The following is a 19,742-nucleotide window of genomic DNA, read 5'->3' as shown; positions in this document are numbered from 1 at the left end:
TGTGTTTCACTTTAAAGCTTGAGCACTGTGATTCATAAATGGAAAACTGTAAATATCTATGTAGTTGACCACTCTAGCACGTTGTTCTGTTTCATACAGCACCTTAAGAGCAATGGGAATTCTACCTTCTCGATCTTGCCTAAAAAAGTTATTAAATCACTCAACCCATCAGTTTACAGAAATGTTGAATATGATGTTTGGCTACAATCCAAATGGGGTAAGTAACTGAATACTTAAAGAAACATCTTTTGCAAGTTTATACCTCAAGTGGGGCCCTTTTAAAGCACACTGATGTAAATGGCTGTTTGGATTTAGGCAGGGGTATTCCCCATCTGGATCAGTGTGCAGATTTAGAGCCTAAACTACCTGGGGAGGGGGGGGTTCACTTTTATTATATCACTAAAGTAATATGTAAAATAACTGTAATATTTCTGCTAATGTTTTTACAGATCAGCAAAAACAGGACTTTTCTATTGCTGCTGGCATGCAATACTCAGTTGGCGATAAATGTAAAGTAAGTAATACTGCGTTTATTGAAATAATAACTCACGTTTTGTTAGAGAGGCCTTTTTTTACCCTTTTGGTTAGCAGTTTTGATATATCTTCATCTCTTTCTAAATATTTTTGCTTATGTCTTTAACTGTGCCCATTATGTGAATGGTCAGCAGTGTTCGTGATTTGAAGCATACACATAAAAGAGGTGTTGGAGAACATAATCTGATCATTACAGTTTTACTATATAGAAAGTTATGTGCTTAACTGCAGAGTTATGTTTAATAAGATGATTGTGGACTTAAGCTCAAGTATGCAAGCAGGTACGTATGGGCTTGCTGGTGTGGTCTGTCCTTGCTGAGTGCTGTGGGGTGCTAGCCCCTGTCTGGGAAGTAGGTGCTTTGAGGTAGTTCATTTGTTTCAAGTGAAGTTCTCTTCTCTGGATAGGCTGCTTTTGGTACTTAAGCTAGCTAGTTATTTCTATGATACATGAAAGTGTGGGACAGATCTCTTTTATAAAACTAGTAGTTATTTCCACCATATTTTTTGCAGAGATAATTATGGTTCTTTCTAGGACATTTGAATATCTACCGAAATTATTACTATTGATGTAAGAATATTCAGTTAGGCTTTTAGAATATTCAGTTGTGCTTTCTATCTTGAACACTGCAATGCAGTGTCATGCAGCACAAGACCTTTTCAGTTTGTAGCAGGAACAGTATTAAATTTATCTTTAACAGAACACTTGTAAGAACATTGAATGTCTTGTTTTTTAGACAAATAACAACACTATGATCATGTCTAAACAATTTTTTTAATAAAAAGTTTCTGAAGAGTAACTTCTGAAAGATTGGTGTTCTTCGTGTTCTTAGTGAAACTCAAGGTCACTGAGGTTGGTAAAGGAGATTTTATATATATAGATATCTATATACATATATATATGTATACACACAGTGCTTGAATTTTAATGAAGAAACTTTGGGACTTAACTCTAGGAGAAGGTATTTTCGGTGAAGCATATCTTCTGTGATGCACTTGTTACTTTTCAAACTGTTTCATGTAGTTTTGAAAGCTACTTTTTCACTACTAATGTTGTCAGGAAAGCTTTTCTTTTTTTAGCTTTTAGGGCGTGGCTTTTTTTAGTTTCTATTTTTAACGTTGCCAATAGGTTAAAGAGTTGTGCCCTCTCATTGTCTTAATTGAACCTAATCCCTTTTTTTTCCTTTTAGGTGCGCTTAGACCATAATGGGAAATTTTATAATGCCCATATTCAAGAAGTTTGCTCAGAGAATGGTCCAGTTGTTGTATTTGTGGAAGAGCTTGGAGCAAAGTAAGTGTGATTTTTCTTGTTCTTGTTTGGTTGGTTGTTTTTTTTTTTGTGTGTGTGTGCTTGGGTTCTTGGGTTTTTTTGGTAAAAGAGTGCCAAGTACCAGTGCCTTGGTAATGGTAGACGTTGATGTGTATCTACTACTTTGCTTGAAGCAGTACTACTACAAAATTGTTAAGTAACAATATATTAAAACAAAGGAAAAGGACGATCTGCATTAAAGTATCCACATATTACTTGCAGAGTAGATCGGTAACTACGTTATGGGAATTTTTTTCTCAAACCCCAAAAACTTAAGCTAGCATTTTCTGTACAAGCTCCAAACCTCAACAGATTGAAGCTAGCCTAAGTAGCGTTCCTTTTAGCGTTTAATAATTAGATGCTAGATTTGTAGCAAGCCTTTCACATTAAAAGGCCTGTAAAAGCACCTAGCATTCTTTGTTGGTTGACTAGTTCTGCCGAGTTGCTGTTTAAATCGGTGCCATTGCTTTGTGCTACCAACAACTGTTTAATGAGGGGTGTGTGGGGGGGTGTGTTGGGGGGGTGGGGGAAGGATCAAGTGATCTTGAACTCTGCTATAAGTTCTGTCACTCCTTTTTTGGGCGAAACAGTTGAATTTGATATCTAACCATGTAGTTCATGAAGAGGAAATGCTTCCGGGCAGGGTAAAGGAGGGAAGGGAGAAGACGCCAGTTAATATCACATGATTGCCTTCTGTAAGAAAGCTGAACGTTTTGTAAGAATAGAAAGTTACCTTGTACATTGTTGCCTTTTAAAACTGGGGTTGAATGTGATTGGACCATCTATTACAGAACTGAATGCTATCCTTTCGAATAATATAAACAGCTGCTTGGACTTTCCTAATAGTATCCTCAATTAAAAATGCAGTTGTTCCTCTGGGATATAAAACACCAATATAATAGTTTTCGGTACTGACATCTGTTGCAGTACTTGTGGTAAACTTGCCTGTTGAATGTATTCATTTTTTGTGATCACTCTTCTTTTCTGTCTGTCCTAAAGACATTATAATGTCAACAGACTTTCACTTTGGTATATGCTTATTACCATAGAGCATCTATGTCCTGTTGAATACTGGTTAAACTTGCATAATCTTTTCAGAGACTGTAATTAAAAATAATCAACTTTTATTCTTGTTTTATTCATTGCTTGAGTATAATCATAAAGAACAAAGGACTTTGAATGTAACGTTCTCAAAAATGAAAAGATCCGTTTGTTTTAGTAAACATGTGGTATTAATTTATGCAAGCCTTAATCCTCTCTCTCTCCCCCACCCCTTTCCTTTTTTTTGTAGGCATGCTGTCTCACTGAAGAGCCTTAAACCTCTTCCACAAACCTCTCCTATGGAGGGCTGGAACACTGTGCCAGGGAAGAAGATTAAGAAGTTTTTCCCAACGTGGGGGCAGAATGCTCAGGCTGGTAGGATTGTACCTTTCTTTCAGTGACAGAATTTTTGTCGTCAGAGCTTTTGTCCCGTAGGGGTTGGAAACAAACAAACAAACAAACCACCTCTCAATGTTCTACTTTTTCACTTGTATATCACAGATGCAGATTGCAGAGGGCCAAAGAATCAAAGCAAGCCAGTGAAACCCCAGACAGCACTACCTCCTCGACTTCAGCATGCTGTGGGAACCAGGCAGCATCAGTTCTTATGTCCTGGACCTCAATCTCATCAGACCTCAACTGAGCAAAAAGCTCCAGGCAGGAGTCCTTCCCAATCCGTAAGGTAAAACCACAAATAACATCTTCCTTATCTTGGACTCTAACCAACCTTTTTGCAGCCCAGATGGTTGTTTAGATGCTTCCTACATACTGTTTTGAAATAAGTTGCTGATGAATTCTAAAGTGTTCTGAATCCTTAAGAATACATATAAGAACAGGAAAAAAATTTTTTGTTTCCTTCTTTTTCTTTCTTTTTTCTTGCCTTCCCTCAACATTACAGCTAACATGAGCTCCCACTTACTTTCTTGCTTGGCAGCACCTCCCTTGGAGCCCCTCCACTGTGCACAAGACTACTCACTCCTCCTTCTTGGGAGGTGGATGCTGTTGTTTTTCTGATTGGAGCTGAAGCAGCGATTGAACGCATCACTCCTTGTCAGAGAACTGCCATGTGTTATGGCTGATAACTAGCTAGAATGTTAGGCATGGTACTCATGTCATTTTTGCAGTTGCTAAGTGAAGAGAAGCTATTGAGAGAGTCAGTTGAGTTTTCATCTAAATGAGCTGAGGAGCGCTCAGAGAGAAAACCTTTATTTGTTTTAATTGTGCTATGTGGAATGGCTGCTGTTCATTAGCCTGTAGTACTGAACTAAAATTAAAATACTGAGTATATAATTTAAAATACTTTGAAGTAAACCCTTCAATACAGGTTGATTTCTGCTGTGCAGTAGACTGGAAAAAGTTTCTGTTGTAACTTCTTTTATGATGAACTGATATGCAACTAAGGCTGAATCCATAGTGTTACTTGTTAGACAAAGCAATGCTTAGAGTGATTTTTTGGAAGGAACATGAGAACAGCACTTTGGCTACAGTTGATGGTAGTGGCTTCTTTCTTCATTGTGCTGCAGTAGAGTTTGTCCTCATTATTGCCACCCTCCTTCTATCCCATCTAAAAGACTGTTCTGTACTTGGATAAAAATGCACACTCTTTGCGGTCTATTTTACTGCTCTTCTACACCATAAGTCCAGATGGAGTAAAGGATACTGGGGTATCTTTTGAGGCTACCACTTCTGTAATGTTTTTCCCCCACTTCTAACCTAAATGCACGAGGATGCTAAAAAGTTCATTTAAGTTGTTCAGGAAAGCTCAAACATTGATTTTTTTTTTTTTTTTTTTGTGAACTTTGTGTAGTAATGCTTCTGACATTTCAAAGCTATAATGCGTTTTCCCTGTATCTACAGAAATCCTTTATTTCCTTGTATTTACAGAAATATCCTTTCCCAACTTTCTCTTGTGTGGCCATGGATAGCAGATAGCAGGGTGGTCAGTTCTCAGTTGGCACAGAAATGGATTAAATTGCTTGATATAGGGATTTGGTCTTTAACTATGACTAATACCTACAGTTTGCTTTAGGATCTTTCCAGGTAGTATTGAATTGAATAAATCATGGATGAAATCTTTTTTTTCTTTTTCCTTTTTTTTTCCTTTTCGTTCGTTCTTTCCTTCTCCCTATTGCAAAAAGAAAGAAAGAATCTGGAGCATATAGAATCACATAAGCAGTGCTGTATAATTATCTTCTCTTTCCTTCTTCCTCATCCTGAGTTTATAGTGTCTTTGATACTAGGTGGTAATTTAATTTCTTTGACATCTTCTTTCTTTCTTTACAGAAAATCAGATCGTGAGAGAACCGAGGATCTGAACCAGAGTAACAGAGATTGCAACTACTTTGGCCTGTCTCCAGAGGAACGCAAGGAGAAACAGGCTATAGAAGAATCTCGTTCACTTTATGAGATTCAGCAGAGGGATGAACAAGCATTTCCTGCCCTTTCTAATGTATGCTTTTTTGACTCAAATTTTTTGACTGTGTGCATTTTTCCTACATATCCATGAACTGTTAATTAGGAAGTTTTGATTTGCTGCTCTTGCATTATAGTGCAATTGAAAAGTTAAAGGATATTTTCTTCACACCTCTTCCTATGAGAGACGTGTGCAGCTGCAATACTCTATATGTTCAATATGAGACATAAACTTTGTAGCTTCCCCTGTGAATAATTACTATCCACCTTACACAGTTCTTTAAGCACCAAAATAGAGTAGAAATAAGAGCTTCCAAAGCCACGGGCTTTTTCTTCATGCTGTTTCTGTCTTTGGAAAGCTTTGTGCTCCTCTGCTCAGGAGCAGACTCGACTCAGCTTTTGCCTTTTCCTTGTGTAGTACAATCAGACCTAAAAGTGAGGGCAGAACTTGTGCTGAAGTACAGTTTCATGCTAAGAAGCAGCTCAGTAAATGGCAATGTGGTGCTTGAATTAGTATCGGAGGTGACTGTGTTATTGGTTCTCATTTAATTCATGCAAAACTGTTTTACCTGTAAGTGACTCTTCTTTCTAGCCTGAGAACTGCATGGTGTGAGAATTTGCCTGATGTCATAACAAATAATTGGGCCAAACTTGCTCCTTTTTGCTCCTGTGGAGCTCAGCTGGTTACAGTAGACTTGTCTATGTTTAACTGAGGGAAGGATTTAGCCTTTAGATTCTGATAGATTATTCTGTTGATGCCTGTGCTTGTGTTAGTTTTTAAAGAAAGCAGATTAAAGTTTCTGTACCTTCAGTGAGCAGATCCTCTAGAGGAAATGGCTGTGCAGATCCTCTGGGGAAATTGAGTGTTGTCTGCATAGGTTTATTAAAAAGTGCGGGGCTTTTTGGATTTAAATCCTTGGCCGAATAGAAATGAGAGCCAGGCTGGGGGAAAAATAGTGGGTAAAAGAAGAAGAAAAGTAGAGCTCTTCAACTCTGCAAAGAACAGACTTGAGGTCATTTCCCTCCCTTAGACATCAGTCTCTCTCTGGGCTGTGGTTAAGGGTGCACCCACAGAAGTAGGTAGCAATTTTAAAGTGGAAGTTGTGTAAAAGTGGAGTAAAGCTTTCTTTTATTTTACCAAGTAAAGTAATGACATGAATGCTTTCAAAGGAGACCCCTCAACATTTAGCAACAAATGAGGGAGTGGATGAATCTGGATGATACTGATTAAGACTTTTCTTCTTCCTTCTGCATATCAACAAGAGAAGTGTGTGCGTGATGAAGGCATAGTAGTGTTATATCAGATGATGGCAAAGTTTCATCAGGCTTCTTATAAAAATTCTCATTTCTACTTTTGTCAAATTCTTTAGAATCAATCAATTTGTCAAGCTGCTACACAGACTGTAGATAACTTCAACCAGAAGAAGCTCTCAAATAACGAGAGAAGAAACAGCAAGTGGACTGCAGAAGTAGAAGAGCAGAAGAATAAAGGTAATGTAAAAATAAATCTTTTCAGATCAAGTGCTGTTGGGTTTTATTGTTTGTTTTTAGTCTTGTTTTTAATTATCAGCTCCTAAATTTTTCAAGATGAGATATCTGTTTTGCCAATGAGGTGAAAGTAAATACTATGTTCAACGAAGCCGGTCCCAAGGTAGTAAAGCTGTGCTTGGTGGGGGGAAGTGCATGATTTGTGAATATGGCTAAGAGAACAGGCTCCTTGATGGGATTTTTGTAGTGAAAGAGGGAAGCGAACGCTGAAATGCAAGGCTATCAGAGCCGGCGTGCATTGGATCCTGTTGAAATTGGAGTGAGAGTGACAAAGTGCCACTGGAGGAATACTAAGAGTACTTACTGAAGTCAGTTCAGAGGAAAAGTGGGTTAAAGTTTTCAATTGGCAGGATTAAGAATTGGCGTAAAATGCTACAGGAAGAGAGAGAGAGAGGAAAATGTGTGCACAAGAGACGCCAAAAAAATTGTTATGGTAAAATAGCTATTGAATTGTCAAGTTTTTTGGATTTTCTTAAAACGCTCCCTGCCCCCCTCAACTCTCTTTAGTTTCTTTTCTTTGACTCTAAGCTCTTCCCCTTTTGTGAGGAAGTGGAACCTGGCAGAAATAGATGAAAGCTGTAGCTTTCAGGTAGTTGGCAGGTAGCTGATAAATCCCTGCCAAATACAGCTGATGGTAATTTTTTTTATATATATTTTTGTCCTGTCAGCTTTGCCATATCTAAACACTGAATTTGGTCTTAGCTGCTTCTATTTTTTTTCCTGACTAAATAAAATTCAAACTCATTGGCTTCCTCTTAGAAGCTGTCCTTTTTCTGCATTTTTTTTTTTTTTTTTAATAATCTCTTTTCATCTCATCTTTCTCTGGTAAAAGCAGAGGCATTCCTCTTGTGTTTTTATGGTACTTGTGCTCCTTGGTCCCCCTTACAGCACATAATGCCTTCTTGAACAGTGGCCCAAGGGCTGCTGTTACCTATTTTTCACTTCCCAGACCTCTGAAAACTTATTTCATTTGCAGTGCCAAAGAGTGTTTATCTAGAGGAAGGCCTTTACTACAGCATCGCGTCAAATTTTCTGACTTGCATGGCATGTAGTCCTTTCTCTATGGTTTTCATGATGCTCTTGATTATGCTGCTTCTGGAACTAGGTTAAAAATGTTGAAGGTATAAACTGTACTTTCCTCTGAATATCTTGAGACCCCTGTAGGTCCTTGGGGAATTGGTAGTAATTTCTCATAATCAATGTTATTTTAATTTACAGTGTAGTCGAAGTGTTACAGTGACAGGGCATAGACAAGTAGCTGTGTATGCCTTTTTAAAAGTTATTAAACTTAAATGCATGAGTGGGGAAGAATTTGCTTGACTGACAAGCAGTGGTTGGCAGATTTGAACCTAGGCTAGAATGTGGAAAGACTTGTATAGATCTTATCTTACAAAGGTTATGCCATGACTGTTTGGTTGGTTGGTTTAAACATCTCTCTTCCTCCTACTCTGTCCCCCCTAGTATTTGGTGGTGCTCAAGAAATTGTTTCCTATATCAGTCTCAAAACTCTCTAGATCTTTGGATCATTGAAGCATTCTATATTGATCTTTCTTTTACACAGTCAAGTAAACAAGACTTCTTTTATTTTAGCACTTGAATATGGACGTACAAATTGAAACATTTTCACTTTGATTAAAGTACAAATTTATTTCTCTTTCACTAGGAGGGCATTAGGATGAACGTTATGCGTTTAAAACAAAAAGATGGCTATGTCTCCTTTGCTTCCTCCAGGCATCGCCAAAATGGTTAACAACCTACATTAAAGAATTCATGTAGAGTTCTGAAAATTCAGGTTAGAGTAGTTGCTCTAAGTTGCTGCCCTAACAACTGGTAAATTTGGGATCCTTTGATACTGGGAAAAAAATTGAAATTTTTGTTTTCTGAAGTAATATATGCTGAGGTAGGTTTCATTTTGAAGGTTTAATTTTGGAAAGACAATCTTTAACTGGCTTAAGTTGTAATAGCCATAAATGGTGTCATGGTTCATTTACTAGGTTATGTCTTGGTGTTACAGAGTCAAATTCCAGGCAGATCCACTTAAGTCAGAAGCTTGAGCCAAATTCATCTGAGGTAATCTTAAAGAAAAGACCAAAACTTCATTTTATTTTTTATTTTTTAATGTTATTGCTTCTCTGATATATGATTAGCAGAGCGATAGCTGCCTTTTGAGCTGTGGCTGCTGCTGCTGCTTTATAGCTTTTAGTGAAGTACTTCTAAGATTTGAGGCTTGTATTGTTGTCAGCTTTCCTCAGCCCCTGTAACCCATACTTGTGGTCTCTCTGTGCAATCTGAGTTCTCAAATCTGGGCTATCAAGAGCACTTACAATTCTAGATTTGTAATTACTTAGTACAGTCTGCGCCTTAAGTGCGATTAGACCACACAAAATTTGAGGTTTACTGGTAGCTACTGTGCTAACAGACCGTGATCTCTGAACTTTGAAGATTTGTGGCCTCTTGTTGGCTCTTTATCTTTGCTGTCCTTTCAACAAGCAAAATATTACGCTTGCAGAACAAGATGTGGGCTAAGCACCCAATCATTATGTAGTGTGTTTTAATATCCTTGAACATGTCTTTAAAAACAACACATTTTTTTTTAATTAGACTAGCCATGTCTGTTGTTTCTAACTTTGCTTTAGAAGGATAGTCAAGATGAGAGTTATCCAAAAGCTTCATCTCCTTTGGAACAAGTGAAAACAGACTCTCCGATTCTTGCTGAACAAGTAAGAAATATTTGTTTAATTTCAAAGTTCTCCAATCAGGAGACTTCAAACAAAGGGGATCTTCATCACAGCCAAGTATGTGTTATTAATACTGGGTTTTAATTATGTGGTAATTTCTGTCATGATAACACCAACGTCCTCCATTTTACAGTTAAGAATGTGTTATGTAAAAGGAGAACTTGTGATAGAAGAGCAGCTGTGTATCCTTTCTTTTCTGAGAAGGGATATTTCATATCTTTCTTCTAAGTTAACAGTGCTTTTTACTCTAAATTCTTTATCCTTCCTTCTTCAGCTTTTCCTGAGGTCATTAGTAATCATTTAGGAGGGTGGCTTTTCTTTTGGCTGAGAGAGACTAACCTTAGTGCTTGTGGAGATTAGTTATAGCTTTGATGGTTGTCTGTGGTACAAGCACATTCTGAATAGAGCTCAGTGCATAGTTCTTAACACAGCTAGCTATCATATCTCGAATCTCTTGCGTGAATAGCCTGTCACATTACTAGTGGGTATTTTGCTGTTGTGATGGTGGTAGCCTGGATGATGCTGGGTCATCAAGCCTTTATTGGTATAAATTGGACTTGGTAGGCTCACAAACAATCCTAATTTAAAATAATTTCATGTGATCTTTTTGCTTTTATAGAAGCTGACAGAATGTTTACCAAGTGCAACTCCAGCACCCTCACCAATCTTTTCTGAGGTGCATTTGCCTCCAACAGTGCCTTCTCTACCAGCCATTGTGCCAGCTTGGCCAAGTGAGCCAACAACCTATGGAGTGCCAGGTTTGAAGAAACATTAATGTAGTTCAGAAACTGCTAACCCTGTAGCATGTTTTAACTATCTTGCTAACTGAAAATGCCTCCAGGAGACATAATTTCAAGTAACTTCACATCTCAAAGGCAAACCATCTAAAGGAATGTAGCTACTCACTGCTCAAAGTTTGTGAAAGTTCTAGTAGATTTTTGGTAGCCCATATATATAGTTCGCTTGACTCCTTTTCTGGAGGTGGAAGAGGGATCCATACTCCACTATTTCCCCTCCCTTCCCCTCCCCCCCCCCCCCACAGCCCCCAAGTGGGATAGCTTTGAGTTTTGAGGGGGCTTATTCTGAGGATCTACTTAAGATAGAGCATTTTGGCCACATGCTGAAGCTGGGTATGTGTTTGTATTCTGTGCCTCATGTCATAAGCCTCCCAAGTCACTAAGGACTCGGCTCGGATCTGGCATATGTGGAGCTAATGAGCCCATTTGAACCTCAATTCACTTGTTGCAAAACCAATGTGATGCTTTCTCTGTACTCTGTGCATCTCCTGATGTGTGGAATTAGCTTAGATTCAATATTGTTTGTTAAGTCAGGCGCTGTATCTTATCCCTCTGTTAAGTTTCTGTACAAGAACTTGCCTTGGAGTCAGTGTAGTATGCTCACACGGTACTTTAGTTAGTGTAATAATCTGGACATACTTGAGTTAACTGCATCTGTGACAGAAGATGTATAGTCCAGGTAATCTGACCTCAGATTCAGAGATTGGTTGTAAATGACCAGTTTGAACCAGAATTGTAAAGATGTACACGCAAGCTTCAGTTCCCTCTCTCTTTTTTTTCCCCTGGTTTTTGTAATTTTTTTTTTTAAATAAGTATGGGAAAGGCTTAACCGTTTCTGGGAAGTTATAACTGTTTCACCCCTTCTGAAAACTATTCTCTGCATTTAGCCAAATCTTCCCTTGTTTATAACTTCCTGACTCACGTATTTCCTCCTTTGTCTCCCTGAATACTTTTTTTTTTCCCTTTTTGAAGTTTGCTTTCCCACTGTCATTTTCTTGTGTAACGTTGTGTGTATATATATGAGAGTTTCCCCCCCCCGCCCCTTTTCTCCCCTTCTTAGGTATTCCAGCCCAAATACCTGCTCCTTCAATGATGCCGGCCCCAGCAACGGGACCTGATTCTATAGTATCCCAGGCTCAGGTAACATCTGCTCCAGTTGCTGGAGTTCCTGTGTCGATACAAGCAGTTAACCAGCCTTTAATGCCTTTGCCTCAGACTCTGAATCCTTATCAGGATCCACTGTACCCTGGATTCCCTTTTAGTGAAAAGGGAGAAAGAGCTGTTGCACCCTCTTACTCCCTGTGCAATACTGGGGAAGACTTACCTAAAGGTGAGAAGCTATCTGGGCTGTATCTTACACTGTTTTTCCTAATAGGTCTACTTAAAACCTAGATAAAGGCTACTTGCACGTTCTGTCCTGTGCTTAGGCTGTGTCAAAAGATCTAATTGTTGCATTTCTGTGATTTATAGTGGGGCAGGGAATGTCACTCTTCCAGTTGTGTGTTAACATTGCAGTTGTTTTAAGTGGTTACACCTAGAAGTCTGATACAATCAATTTATAGTGGTTAGTTTACCCCACCATAAGTTGAGGCCTTGTGAATTTACAAGACTTTCTTCAAAGATCTGTTCCCTTAAACAGTAATGAAAGTAACATTACCTTTTGTAATCAGGTTGGAAGCTTATTCGAGAATGTCCTTACTGGCCTGTGAAAACATAGGCTTTGGCATTTAAGAATACAGAATATGTTCCTTAAGAACATACCGAGTCTACTGCGTGGTGGCCTACGCTTACTGAATTGTTTCTCCGAAAACTGGAAGATCAGTTCCATAAACTGTTAGAACTGAAATGTGAATTGCAGTTGTGTTGCAGTTCATCTTACGGTGGCAAAAGGGAAATCAAAGATGTGCAAGCAGCAGCTTAAAATACCAGTGCTTGGTTTGTTCTATTTTCTTTTACTAAAATGGAACTTAATGCAGGGACTAATTTTTTTTATCAAATGAAGTATGATATTATAGGTCTTAATGGATTTTTGTTTTCTTCCCTAGATAAGAATATTCTTAGATTTTTCTTCAATCTTGGTGTGAAGGTAACTTTCCAAACTTACTTATGTTTCTATGTTTGTAATACCATAAAATATGCTTGTATTTGGTAGTACAGAACTTTGCTGCAGCTACATGCTTCAAGTTTCTCTTGGAATTTGAAATACTTTTTTTTTTTTTTTTGTCTTGTATTAATTGGGGGTCCTGACACCAGTCCACATTTTAGTTCAAGTTGTCAACAGAAATATCTCAATAGTTTTCAGAGCTATCTGGTAGTCAACAGGCTATATGCAGTCAACAGAAACTGCTTTAGAAAGTCACAGAGAAGCCAGTGAGTTTGAAGATGCGTTCTTTTGGAAGCAGTATAAAGTAAAAGAGAAAGAGCCCTCTTAACTTCATGACATGTTTGTGTATTGGCAAAGCTGTTGCAGACCTTTCCCTGTGGAGATTCCCTCAAGCTACCTGCATGTCTGTGCTGTCTACTCAGTTTAAGGACAGTCTTCTACTTATAACCTTTTAAGTAATTAAAATTGTGGTTGATGTGTGTATGTGGTGCAAGTTTGTACGTGTGTTTGGGGGAGGGAACCGTCCAAAGAGGCAACATTTTATTCATCTTTGTTAGCAGGGCTCTTACTCCTTCTCTCAGCTAAACTACTTTAGAAAAAGCATTAAGCTCACAGGCTTGTTCCGCAAGACTCTGGCTGTAAAATATAATGATTTTCTTTGTTGGTGTTTGCTTATGGAGGGAGGGGAATTAGCAGATTGGGAAGGAGGAAAGTGTTGAGCATAACATACAAAGAAAGATTAGATTTGATAACTTTGTGTACCTAATTCGAGTCTTTTTTATTTGTTTAATAGCAAATCCATAAGTCATCAGGAGGTACCACTGCAATATATTTGAACAGTGTTTGTTTCATAAGCCTACACATATTTGAGGCTATATTATTTAGGATGTAGTCTGTCATTTTGGTGCTTCAGCACCATCTACTGGTCTAAGAGCCATGTTTTAGTAGTTGTGCTCTTTAGCTGGTGACAGAATAAAGGTACACCTGGGAACAAAGTTTTGCATTACTGTGCTCTGCTCTGATCGCAGATCCTGTCACCCTGTTATCCACGCTCTCCCAGCTGCTTGTTCAGAGTGAGCCAGCAAGTTCCCATTGAGAGAAAATCTGGTTGGGTGGCTTACTCCAGGGACTCTTCTCTGTGGGTGGCACGGACAAAGACTGCCACATTTTGCACTTTGCTCCCCACCCAGTTCTCAAATTAGATAGCCTTGTGCTTCCAGTAGCCTTGGTGGCCTGAAATGTGTACCTTTTGCATTGTACTATTAAAAACATCCTACAGCTATTATTAAAATCCTATAGCTACTATTTTAAAAAAAAAATCCCTCTTGGGCCAGTTGCTATGTACTATGGATGCAAAGTCTGTACTTGTAAAGTCACGATTACATTGCTTAGGGTTAGAGTCGCTGCATGACAGTTGAAATAGAGGTAGGGGAAAGGGAAGGGAGCCACTCCCTGAGGTGGATGACTTTAGTAGTGTTAACGCAGCCCCTGTTCACTAAAGGCTCAGAAAAGGTTGCGGCCAAAAATGCTGGGTGTCCATACTGTGACTCGCACTCTTAACTGGAAAGGACCTTTTGTAGTAATCAAACCTGATAATTACAAATTAGTAGTAATCAGCTAATTAGTAGGTTGTGTGAATAAATATGTTCAATCTTTAAAGATTGTCCTTGGGACAGTGACCTCATTTCAGGTGTCTGTGCAGGTCTGTTTTTGAGGTGAACATGTGTACGGTATGATTTTTGTTTTTATTGGTCCCCCCCCCCTCCACCACACACAGGAATTTTGAAAAGTGATCTAGTAGGGCAGATTGCAGATTAATAACTGTGAATTTTGGAAAGTGAATTGGAAATGCATATCTTAAAATACATAGCTAAAGCATGGCTTGCAGCATCATGTTTTTAAATTAACTATACAGGCAATGTGATCAATTTTCTTTGTCAGTCATTAACTGTGGCCCATTTCTGTATTTGGTGAGAGGACAAAAAATGGGAATATGATCCTGAAACTTCAGAAATTCTTTGGGATTGAGGGCACTGTGAAGAAAATTACTTCCATTTCTGTAATTAACTGTTTCAAAACGGTAAACAACCTGTGTGCTATTATGTCTATCTGAATACTCAGTAGACCGCCCAATTTTGTTTTTGTCTTTCAGGCATATAGCTGTCCCATGTGGGCACCTCATTCTTACTTGTACCCCCTGCATCAGGCCTATTTAGCTGCTTGTAGAATGTACCCGAATGTTTCCCTTCCTGTGTATCCGCACAACCCCTGGTTCCAGGAGGCTCCGCAGACTCCGAACGAAAATGAAACTGCACGAACAAACAGGCACTTTCCTGTTCAGAATGAGGCCATTTCCAATGGTCAAAGTTCACAGGTTGATAATAGGTCTCCATCACTGCCTCTGATTATACCTACAGCTCAGGTGTCAGAAAGTCAAGGACAAATCTGTGTAGAATCGGAGAATCCAGTGCAAACTCTTCACACAAACTATGACGACTCCCTGAGGGGGAAAAACATGTTCCCACAACCACCCTTTGGACACAATCCCTTTCTAGGAGCTGTTCCAATAGCACCTCCTTTCTTTCCGCACTTCTGGTATGGGTACCCAGTTCAGGGTTTTATTGAAAATTCAGCAGCGAGACCTAACGTTGTCATGTCACCTGAGGAAAAAGAGGCAACACGTAGCACCCCTGCAAACATGTATTTAGCTAAAGAATGCAGTCCTCCTGTTCCTGGAGTAAGCTGTGTAGAACAGCCTCAAAAGACTAACAGTGGCAGTAGCTCCAGCACTGTTCCGCTCCCTGTGGTTGGTGCAAGCAGTGAATGCAGTGCCCCAAATGAACCTCTGGCCAGGGCACCTAAGTTGGAGCAAACTTGTACTTCCGCTTCTCCTGCTAAACAAGCAATAGCTGGGCTGCAAAATCGTGCTCCGCAAATACAGCGGATTGAGAGGCAGGCAGTGGTGCCAAACCCTACTACATCACTGGTGGCAGAACCACCGAAAAATGAACTGAAAAATACCATTCCCAGTCGTAAGGAGAAGACTGATAAAGTTAGAGACTCTAAGGGTACTGGCAATCTACAGGCAGAAAGCAGAGCACAGAGAACAAGGGAAGAAAGCTCTGAAGATGAAAGTGAAGTTTCCGATATGCTGAGAAGTGGCAGATCCAAGCAATTTTATAATCAGACTTACGGAGGAGGCAGAAGGCCCAGACTTGAATGGGGTTACTCTAGTAGGGGAGGATACCAGTTCCAAAGAAATGAGGAAGCCTGGAAAGGACCACCCAGCAGAAGCAGAGATGAAGGTTACCAATATCAGCGAAACTTTAGAGGGAGGCCATACAGGAATGACAGGAGAAGGGCAACGCTGGGAGATAATCAGAGGGGACATCAAGCATAGAATGAATGGATAGTTGCAAATTTTCACATGCAAAAAGTAATTTGATGTAGATGTTCAAAATCTTAATCTTTTCGTTTTTAATAAAGCCCAAGGTCTTAAGTTTTGGTGAGTAAAGACTAGGAGGATATGAACTCCTAGCATTTTGTTTCTTGGGGATTGCAAAGTTTGTTTGGCTTAGCATTTTTTTCCTTGATGTCAGATTAGAAAAAATAATACAGGTTTAGTGTTTGAATTTTTTTCCCACAGAGGTTTGTTTATGATATAATAAGATGGTTAAATATGTTTATTAGAGTGACAAATTATAGCATTTGATGTGATCTGGATCCTAAAATCGATGGTAACATTGCACCAAATATAAATGTATATTTTATCATACAATGCCTTAGTTCTGAACTGAGCTAAAGGAATTCTCAGCCTACTGCACTGTTGTCTTTGATATGCTTCCAACCCAAAGGCCTTTCATCTCAAAAATAATCTGTCAAACTTGAATGTTTCTCTTCAGCGTGTACACATATGGCAGCCAGCTAACCTTGTGTCTTAGGTATGTTGTATATAGTTCTTTTAATATTCATAGGGTATATTTTTGAATCTTAAAAAGCATTTACTTGTTGAAATCAAAATCAAGACAAGCAGTCAAGAATAGCTGTGTATGAATTGATAGGAATGGCTGTTTACACCAAGAATTCTTAACGCTGGTGCGGCTAGAATGGTGCCTATGCCAACTTAATAATTACAAAGACAATAAAAATGTAGATGCTATGCATTTCCAAAATAATTCTGCATCTGTTGTAATAGCAGAAGTTTTTTTAATGCCACTTTAACACTAATGCACTGACAAATCCTAGATGTTTTGTGAGGAGAGATGCATAAAGTATGTTACTTTTTGTTTAAGTTTGTATGATGAGCTACTGTTCAGTATTCTTTTTGTTATTGCACTGTTGATGCAAATTTGTGTTTTGCATGTACAACTCATTGCTGGAACTACTTTTTTAAAAACAAGATAGATTAGTCTGTGTGCTCTGCTTTTTTCCCTAGAATTCAGAAGAAAGTGGCTTTTGCCTTATATTTTTACACTGTGTCAGAATTCTGATTGCTGTTTCTTCTGACCCCTAGAACCATCTCTGCAGTGTTCCTCTTGCCTTTGCAGTTTGGATGTTCAGCTGTCCAAACTCAAGAGTGTGCAGTGTATGCAGTATTCACTCAGCTCTGTTGCTCTGTAAAATAAACGGTTGTGTATATTTTTATATCTCTGTATATACTAGTGTAAGAGGTGATGGTACCCTTTTATTAATGTCTGCGATTGTACACCCTTGATCAGGAAACGTGAGTGATAGTTACATGTGACAACTTTTTTTTTTTGGATGCATGCCATGTGTAAAACCCCTAATTAAAATAAACGTTTGTCCTTTCACTTTTTCCTAAGTGATATTTATGTATTTGAAATTATTCTTCTAATGACATTAAGTCTGTGTTTTTGTTCTGCTGATACAGCCACTTATAGACACTAACAGAAGTATGAACAAGTAGCAGTCAATGTATTGGCAAGCTGTAAAATACTTAAGAGGGTGTGCAGACTAGATTTCTGGTTCTTGCCTGAAATGGTAGGGGTAAAGGCAGTACTGTGTTGTATGATGATTTTTTTTTTTTTTCAGTTTGTTTTGTTTTTAAAGCTAAATACTCTTCCATTCAGGCATGTATTCAAGATTTTAAGAGAGGCTGTCTCTCTCAAGGTTTTTCAGATTGAGAACTAAGTAAGCACTGAGGGCTAGAGTTAGCTCTGTTTATGTCTACAACTTACAAATACTTAGGGCGGTTTCTTGTCATACTTCATAACCTTCTAAGAAAAACAACTCCTTTTGTAGCCCAAATCTATCCAGCAGACACTGACATTCATTCTGTGCTAGAACAGGCACTTAATCCTATGAGCTTTGCAGGAACAAAGGCAGTACATGTTCTACAGCCCTTTCTCAGGAATCGACGGTAAACATAGGCATGACAGTAACTGGTAGGACTATGCTATTAGAACTTGTTTTTAAAGGACTTACTTAAAGTATTTAAGTTGGGCCTGTGCCCAACCTTGCTGCTCTAGGATAGCTAAAAGAGGACTGAAAAGTACAGGTGTGTATTTTCCCCACCTTCAGTGCTGATAAATAGTGTGGTTTCCTCTATTTTTGCTGGAAGACTTGTTAATTAACTGGCCACAACCTTTACCTGTGCAAGATGTTTCAGGCTTCTGAATCCTGCTATATAATATATTTAGCATATGCTGAATCAATGTGCAGAGAGCTTCAGATACTTGCTAAAGTACGTCTTTAGCTTACCCTAATTTGGGCTGATTAACAGGATGTGAAACTCAAGTCCAAGGGGATTTCTACTCCTCTGCATGACTTTCACAGGACTGTGACTTTCTTAGTCTTCAGAAGCTTTTGTCTGTGTACCAGTATCTTTGTTAGCATAAGCACAATAGCAAGGGATTGATGCTGTCAGATGTCAATAGGTAGTGTGTATGTAATGCCTGAGACCAAGACTATAGAATACCTGAATTACTAACAGACATAAATGTCTTAGAGAGAGGAGGGGGAGGGAAAAAAAAAACCACCCCATCATTGCCATTCTCCTGTAACTTACGAGACAAAGATGCAAACAGAAAACAAAGCCAAGTTTTCTTTCATCTCTGATAGCCTTTTTTACAATAAAGGCAGAGTAGGCAATTATTGCATGGAAAATACCTTCCCTTACTTCACTGGCTGTGAGCTATATAGCTGAAAGTTATTTTAGATGTATCTACAAACTTTGTATTATTTGTTCAACTCTTTGCTTAGGAACCCTCAAAAATAAATACTTCTCCATCCTGCTCTCTGAAGGACCTTTAAACAGCTAGTTTGTTAGAATCAATTTTTGTATAAAGCTACTTCCTTTCATTTTTGTCTGCGTTAAGAAATCAAAACTTTATCTTTAGGCAATATTACTTCTTGCAGCTTAATCTCTTCACAACTTAAATCGTCCCCTGGAGAGATGGTATGTTCCAGCAATTATGAATAGGAGATGAGACAACGATTCAGCTGCTAGCAAGTCTGGAAAGATGACTTTGGCCTCAGCCTGCCTCCCTAAAAGAACTGGTTACACATACTACAGATACATACTGCAAAACATAACATACCAAATGATGTGTCATTTTTGTGCTTCTCAAACTGAGCTGATCTTAATCACAAAGTTGAGGAATGGTTAAGACTTCAACACCACTTCCCTCAGTCAGATAAGCTATGTTCTGCATGCAGCTCCTCCTCTGTGTCACCTAAACCATGTTGCAGCACGTGGCTTCTACTTTCCTAACTTTCATTGGTCTTATTTGACTGTGGATCCTTCTTGTTGCAATTAGTCAGCTGCTGCTGATCCAGTCAGTGGTCACTGTGATCCCACACACACTGTCCATTTCAGCTCAAGAGAATCTTGAACCTACCTGGCTGTAGTGTGGCCCCTGTCCAGTGAGGCACTACTCCCCCTCTCAGAAGAGTAGCAGCTGATCTTCAAAATAACAACTCAAGCAGTGTCAGTACTAGAACTTTACTAGCAGCTACTGCAAAAGCAGCAAGTCTTATTAGGAGCAATTGCCACTTTGACGTGTTAACAGTTATGCTGCTGCTTTAAAATGAACTCCATACAGTAACAATACTGTTTAAGGAAGCTCCATGTATTTTTCATAGGGCCAGCGTCTAACCTTAAAAGTAGTAGCATCTCTAAAGTGAAAAATGCATGTGTAGTCTTTGGCTCAGATGATAACCAGTACAACAGAAAGGGATCTCCTACCTCCTTTGAAACATCTGATTTGGTTCTGTAAACCCCCTACAGGTGCTATTAAAAC

At 38.8% G+C, this 19,742-nt stretch overlaps 1 protein-coding gene across 6 annotated transcripts in view; it reads left to right on the top strand.

Moving 5' to 3' along the window:
* The window catches only part of OTUD4 (OTU deubiquitinase 4), a 35,342-nt gene extending 18,017 nt beyond the window's left edge, over window positions 1-17,325 (top strand). The window contains exons 10-23 of one of the 6 annotated variants that reach the window (XM_068942162.1): window positions 100-217; window positions 450-514; window positions 1,722-1,822; window positions 3,132-3,256; window positions 3,383-3,563; window positions 5,165-5,330; window positions 6,664-6,784; window positions 8,856-8,911; window positions 9,481-9,561; window positions 10,199-10,337; window positions 11,437-11,516; window positions 11,592-11,706; window positions 12,422-12,462; window positions 14,633-17,325. In XM_068942162.1, coding sequence (XP_068798263.1) covers window positions 100-217; window positions 450-514; window positions 1,722-1,822; window positions 3,132-3,256; window positions 3,383-3,563; window positions 5,165-5,330; window positions 6,664-6,784; window positions 8,856-8,911; window positions 9,481-9,561; window positions 10,199-10,337; window positions 11,437-11,516; window positions 11,592-11,706; window positions 12,422-12,462; window positions 14,633-15,880 — 2,637 coding nt within the window. In that variant the 3' untranslated portion in view covers window positions 15,881-17,325. Of the gene's footprint in view, window positions 1-99; window positions 218-449; window positions 515-1,721; window positions 1,823-3,131; window positions 3,257-3,382; window positions 3,564-5,164; window positions 5,331-6,663; window positions 6,785-8,855; window positions 8,912-9,477; window positions 9,562-10,198; window positions 10,338-11,436; window positions 11,707-12,421; window positions 12,463-14,632 lie in introns of all 6 variants that reach the window. The other 5 variants (XM_068942160.1, XM_068942161.1, XM_068942156.1 and 2 more) reach the window with 5 other exon arrangements.
* The last annotated feature ends 2,417 nt before the right edge of the window (window positions 17,326-19,742 follow it).

Source organism: Struthio camelus, chromosome 4 (assembly GCF_040807025.1).
Source record: "Struthio camelus isolate bStrCam1 chromosome 4, bStrCam1.hap1, whole genome shotgun sequence".
Taxonomy (NCBI): Eukaryota; Metazoa; Chordata; class Aves; order Struthioniformes; family Struthionidae; genus Struthio; species Struthio camelus.
Note: the sequence above shows the minus strand (reverse complement) of the source record. Positions and strands in the feature narration are given on the sequence as shown.